At 50.8% G+C, this 6,684-nt stretch overlaps 1 protein-coding gene across 1 annotated transcript in view; it reads right to left on the bottom strand.

The window, feature by feature from the left end:
* The window catches only part of Bcr (BCR activator of RhoGEF and GTPase), a 129,324-nt gene that overhangs the window by 10,096 nt on the left and 112,544 nt on the right, over nucleotides 1-6,684 (bottom strand). The window contains exon 17 of the mRNA XM_031348559.1: nucleotides 996-1,055. Coding sequence (XP_031204419.1) covers nucleotides 996-1,055 — 60 coding nt within the window. The remainder of the gene's footprint in view (nucleotides 1-995; nucleotides 1,056-6,684) is intronic.

Genomic DNA, 6,684 nt, shown 5'->3' with positions numbered 1-6,684 from the left:
GGCCTCGAACTCAGAAATCTGCCAGCCTCTGCCTCCCAAGTGCTGGGATTAAAGGCGTGCACCACCACTGCCCGGCTCGATTATTTTCCTTTCTTTTTAAAAGTAGTAATTAAACGAGAAACTAGACAGGGCTGGGGTATGTAGTGCACACACTTACTATATGCACAGGGTACTGGGTTCAATCAATTCAAAGCATGAGAACGGAGCAAGAGAAAACAAAACAACCAAACAACGTGACCCTCACCCCCAGAGACCTCCCCACAAGAAAAGGAGCAGATCAGACACCCTCATCTGGAAATCTAAACTGTTCCAAAACTGTGAATTTCCCAAGCTCCGGCGTGCTACATGCAGAGGGTTCCACACCCAACTGACCTCCTGCTAATGAGTGAACATGCATAAAATTATGCCCCCATGGGTACGCATATAAGTTTCATATTTATACTCAGGTCCCCTGCCCAAGACTGCTTATGCACATGCAAATATCCCATAATAGGAAGAAAAAGGAGGAGGAGGAGGAGGAGGAGGCAAAGAAGAAGAAGAAGAAGAAGAAGAAGAAGAAGAAGAAGAAGAAGAAGAAGAAGAAGAAGAAGAAGAAGAAGAAGAAGAAGAAGAAGAAGAAGAAGAAGAAGAAGAAAAAGAAAAAGAAGAAGTAGTAATCTCTAAAACTGCTCTAGTTCCAACCTTTTGGACACATTTTTCTGAGCTAGCCAAAGACTATAGCTAGCAGTGGATCTTAGGTGGTCCATGAGATGCGTTTGGTCCCAGGGTCCCTAGCTCAGCTGGTCTTTCTCTCATTCCTATGCCCTGTTCCCACTCTGGAGGTTCCCCACCCTGCCCTGTCCACCACACTCCTGCTCTGGTGGGTTTCCTTCCCTCTCTCTCCTCTCCAGCAATCATCTCAGACTTGGTGTTCTCACGCTTGCTCTGGATGGAACTGAGTTGGCTTTAACATTCGGTGAGAAAACGGACACACCCGGAGCCCTGTGGGCACTTACTCCATTCATGTCGATGACAGTCCGCTGCCAGTCTCTGTCCTGTAGGGTTTGGGGGTCCAGCTGAAACCAAACATGCATGATTATAAAGAAGCCCTCAGGCCATCGTGGAGGCTGCGCGTGGCAATGGCCAGCACGTCCGCTATTCTATACTCTTCGTGGAAAGCAGAATCCTACTGCGGCCAGGGAGGGGAACCACTTTATTAGGGTGCCCCAGCTCACAGCCAGGAGCCCTGTCCCCCACCCCTACCCCAGGTGGATCCCGAGTCCTACTTCCCTTTGCCAGAGTCTGAATAGAGGGCCAACACCTGGTTATAATGACCAACTTCAATGGCTGACTGTGAGAGTAAAGTCTGTCAAGAGTCGCCAACCATGCTCTCCCTGCATCGTGCCCAGAAGGATGCAGAACAGCACCCCCAAATCAGAGGACGCCTCCCTGTGCCCTTCTGACTTTGATCTCAGCAAACACTGCCCGGCAGCCTGTTTATAGGAACCTACAGTTTAATGTCACCTAAATAGGCAGTCTTCAGAACTGCCACAGGTCCCTGACCAGTGGTCTCCCGTTCTGATGAGCACCCATTAGCTGTCACAGGAGACTTGAGAGAGGACACTGGCTAGGCTAGATAAATAAGCAGCTGGAAGTCTTTGGAAAGCACGCCACCTGGGACTGAGAGTGGCTCAGTGGTAGAGCTCACCCTGGTTGGCACGAAACACTGGGTTTTATCTTTAATACCCACAAATTAGGAGACTAGGGAACAACCACTGCTCCCCCCACCCCCCAGAATCTTTGTACAAAGAACTAAGCTCCTTTCAGGGTGGGAGTCTGTGGTATGGGGCAGCTCCCTGCCATGGCTTTGAAGTTCCTTGTAGGATGAATCCCAGGGCCCACCTATGCCTTGGCTGCCCAAGGACAGCGCCCCTCCTTCTTCAGAAACATGTTGAGTAAGATAAAGCCTTCCCTTCCCATCTTAGGACAGTAATGTTGGAGACCCCTCTCCCCGAGAAACCTAGGGTCAACAAAGGCCATGGATGAGCAGTCCAAAGACCAGGTGAGGTCGAGTGATAGGTCGAGGAGAGCAGCTGTCTGACGCATCTGGGTGACCGGGTTCCACCCCTCCCGGCCCTCCTGGGGATCCCAGGTCCTGACTGGCCCACCTTGCCCCTGCACACCAGACATCGGATGTGAGTCCACAGGGCCCTGCCTCGGGCACACAGCTGTTTCTCAGCAGAGGTGATCCGGCTCCGGCTTCCCCGGCTGGGGTAGAAAAACCGAATGAGGCCCTGCATGGCGATAGGGTCGGGCAGCAAGAGGCTTATGGAGCTGAAGCTGTACAGCAGGGTAGTGGTGAGTTCCTGGCCGCTGCCTCCTTTTAGCAGGCTTTCAGGGAAGCTCCACCCTACAGCTGGGCCAGCCAAGGTCAGAGCTTCCCATCACCCATACATTCCACTACTTTGTTTTCTGTCAGTATATGGGAAAACCAGCTCCGGCTCCAAAGTCTATTGGTTACGGGAATTCGGATAAGTCACAGCCTCCTCTTATGTTGAGTCTCTGTTTCAAGTGGTGGCTTCCGGCGGTCCAAATTTAGAGACACTGAGTAACGCGTGTGTTACCGGTCAGTCCGCTTCGAGCTGTTTGCGTCTTGAAAGAATGTCTGAAAGGCCCGTGGATACTTCTACATCTCACATACTGTCTCCGAAGGAATCGGGGCAGAGAGCATCCTGAGGCATCCACCTTGTTCCCTGCAGGCAAGCTGCTGGAGACTTCCTGATCTGGACAAGGTTTACTCTCAAGTGTCAGAACCTAACATCTAACTCTGCCTAGAGCTGCTGGGGTCAGTCCTCCTGTTTGTAGCTCGAGTTGGTGTTTAAGCAGCAACTTTCACAGCAGCCTTGAACTGGTGGAATCGCCTCAAAGGACAGAACGTGCTTAACAGAGCAGAAACCTTGCAGAGAGAAACAGGACAAGGGAGGCTGGGCTGCTCTGCCAACAACATCAAAGGCTGGCACGCTTTCCCATGCAGTTACAGCTTCGGAGAAATAAACAGGCAGGAGGCTGGGCTTTGGAAAAACTGATGGTTGAGGGGGAAGGGCCATAGACCAGAAGTGCAGGGGAAGCCGAAGCCTTCGATGGCCTTGTGGTTACTGAGTGCCACTGCTCTACATAGGCTCCGGGCAGCTAGCATGTGTGTTCACACCGTGGTCTCAGAAGGGCAACCTGTACCACACTGTCTCCCTGGGACTGGACCAGGCAGGGACTCAGAAAAACAGCTGTGGTCAGTGGGCCTGGAAAACTGCCTAGTCTACACCAGGACAAGCTAGAGGAAGCCCAAGTTCAACCAGGGCAAGCACTGAACCGGCCCTGGAGTCTCCTCTACCTACAACTGGAAAACAACTGTCCTTACTGACTTAGACCAAGCAAGGGGTCACAGTAGCACCACACATAATTAAAGTGGAAGCAAGCCAAGTGGCCAGAGAAACAAAAACATGGGCTGTGACAGGGTAATTTGATTTAGCTACTAATGATAATACTAATGATATAATAGTAATAATAATAATAATAATAATAGTAATAATAAAGATAACCCTCAAAAATAATAGTCATCAGGGTGGTAATGGCGCACACCTTTTTTTTTTTTAAAAAAAATATTTATTTACTTTATGTATAGGAGTACACTGTAGCTGTCTTCAGACACACCAGAAGAGGGCATTGAATCCCATTACAGATGGTTGTGCTCAGGACCTCTGGAAGAGCAGTCAGTGCTCTTAACCACTGGGCCATCTCTCCAACCCCAATGGTATGCACCTTTAATCCCAGCACTTGGGAGGCAGAGGCAGGTGAATTCCTGTGAGTTTGAAGCCAGCCAGCCAGGTCTACAAAGTGAGTTTCAGGCCAGCCAGGGTTATACAGAGAAAACCTGCCTTAAAACCAAAACAAAACATCCCCCACCCCCAAAAAAGAACCCAGAAAGTACAGTCACAGGAGACTACCTCTGGCATGATTCTGTTGATACGAAATGTGGAGAACAGACACATCTCTAAGACAAAAGCTATTATCATCCAGATGGCTGTGTGGGGGCCTGGGATAGAGCCCTAGCAGGACACATAGGTTAGGAGAGAAAAAAAATGGGCCAAGGCAAGATTCTGAGACTCAGTATAACGTCAGTCCTCAGGAAGGGACAGGGCTACGGGAATTTGGCCGCCTGGAAAGTTTAGAGAAGAGGGAACTGGGAAATCTCTAATGGGTACAAGGCTCCAAGAGGCCCGGGTTTCTGGAGTCCGTGGTCTCCTTTGCATGGTGGCCTTAGTTAAGGATGGTGCCTTCGGGATCCTGTCCCTGTCCTGACCACATGCCGTCACGCTGCTGAGTGGCATCCTTCCAGTTCAAGCATCCCCTGAATCCTGGGTAACTGCTGGCCTTGGGGTATGACCTGAAGATACACCTAGTGTCCCCTTCCTGTGAAGGTCTCCCTATGCCCATACCAGGCCCCTCCATCAGTGATATCTGAGGATTCCAGTGTGACCTTGCAGCAGGCTGACCCTGGCTTTTGGCACATCTGTAGTATCTTTTTTTCCCCAACGATTTATTTACTTATTTATTTTTATGTATGTGAGTACACTGTAGTCATACAGATGGTTGTAAGCCATCATGTGGTTGCTGGGAATTGAACTCAGGACCTCTGCTCGCTCCAGCCCAAATAGTTATTTATTATTATATGTAAGTACACTGCGGCTGTCTCCAGACTCACCAGAAGAGGGCATCAGATCTTTATTACGGATGTTTGTGAGCCACCATGTGGTTGCTGGGATTTGAACTCAGGACTGCTCTTCTTTGAGAACCACTCAGTGTTAACCACTGAGTCATCTCTCCAGCACCCCCATAGTGTCTTTCTCAAGTTTCTCCAGAGATCACAAAGCCTGGAGATAAATGTCTTCATGCTATGGCACTCTTGGAGCCTGGCGTTTAGGTCCTTCCTCACAAGGGCAACACAACAGGCCCTGCTGTATGTATGATGGCTTTGTTTGCTTGGATGACCCACAGACAGGCTCATATTCTTCTTGCTGGTCACTCTAAACAGCTGTCACTATCCTGGTGACAGTGTCCAGGTCAACGCCACCACCTCCCTTTTTCTTTCTGGTGTGTGGATCTAATGTGTCCTGGGGTTCAGACTCTTTCTCTTGTGGAATCTCCATTCTTCAGGAGGAGAAATGGGGACCCGATGACTCAACTGGGACGGTCGTATAGACAGTAGGGGCAGAATCCAAAGACTCGGGCTGTGGTTCTTGGACTAAGTGTTTGTTAATACCATTTACGGAGCAAGAAGCAGCATACTTAACTTCAGAAGGGCCTAGCACTCCCAGTCCGCAGACGCGTGCCAATAGCACCATCAGAGCCTCAGTTTCCACTCTGGCCCTTGTCTTGGGCCCTCCTGTCCCCCCTCTGGTATTCAGAACTGCATCTTCTCCATCTTGGCATACAACCTCATCTCACAGGTCGTCTCTCTACTCAATCTGAGCCAGGGTTGCCACTCCCCACCAACTCCCAGCGGCAGGAAATAGACAGCTAGGCACCCATCCACAATGGCGCGTGGAAGGCATCGACAACATCGGGGAAAGCCTGGCTCAGGGAGGTCGGCCCTGACAAGTCACAGATGGCTTTCCACAGCTATACCTAACGCAGAAAACAGTATCCGCAGGTGAGAAGAAGCCAGGGGGTGGGAGAACGGAGGCAGCTTGTGTGTCAGCCATGATCCGTGACACTGCTCCTCCTCCTGCTTCCTTCCTCCTGAGATCACACGGACAAGCCCTGGTTGCCAGGAGACAGGCCGGCCGCTGTGTAGGCGGGCGGCCACTGTGTAGCAGGCGTGAGTCATCTAGACCCTTTTCAAGTGCTTGGGTTCCTTCCTGTGTAATGACGTTCCTGAGGCCATTCATCTCTCAGACCACGGTGGTGACGGAGGGAGGCGTGGGGGAGGTCACTGGGGGTTGGGGATGGGGATTCCGTCTGGAGGTGGCGCCGACCGTCTCCAGTGCCTCTTCATTGACAATGACAGTGATGAAATAGTAACAGTAATGACAGCGCCAAAGGCTGACCGGGTGACACATCACCCGCGGAGCTGCAGAGGGATTGTGTCTCCCACTCCATCTGATATACAAGGACAAAAAGCTGGAAGGGTGAGGGGCTGTGACTCACTTGGGTCACACCGGGCACAGCAGGGCTGGGGGTGGGACAGGACTGGCCTCTTCATTACCAGACTTCTCAGACTCTGAGCTTTTGTTCAACACGGCTTCACCTCTGTGCAACATCCCAGTCTGAGCAAGAAGCCTGCTGAATCGGTTTTTCTGGGAACACATACCCTGGATATTTATTTTTTGGGGGGCAGGGGGTGCTTTATTTTGTGCGTTGTGTATGTCTACATGTTTGCGGAGGCCAAGGCCGACCTCAGGAGTCATTTTCAGGTGCTATCCGCCTTGTCTTTATTGAGTGACTTAGGGCCTCTCCCTGACCTGGAATTTGTAAGTAACCAGTAAGACAGACTGGCTGGCCAGAGAGCCCTAGGAGCTGCCTGCCTCAGTTTCCCCAGTGCTGGGATTACCAAGCGGTTTGTCACACTTGGCTCCCCTACTCTTGCCTCCATACTTTCTTTTTTTAACATGTGGATTCTGGAATTATCATCCAAGTTCCATATAACTA

This window comes from Mastomys coucha, unplaced genomic scaffold (genome assembly GCF_008632895.1).
Source record: "Mastomys coucha isolate ucsf_1 unplaced genomic scaffold, UCSF_Mcou_1 pScaffold3, whole genome shotgun sequence".
Classification (NCBI taxonomy): Eukaryota; Metazoa; Chordata; class Mammalia; order Rodentia; family Muridae; genus Mastomys; species Mastomys coucha.
This window is presented reverse-complemented; position numbering and strand designations above follow the sequence as displayed.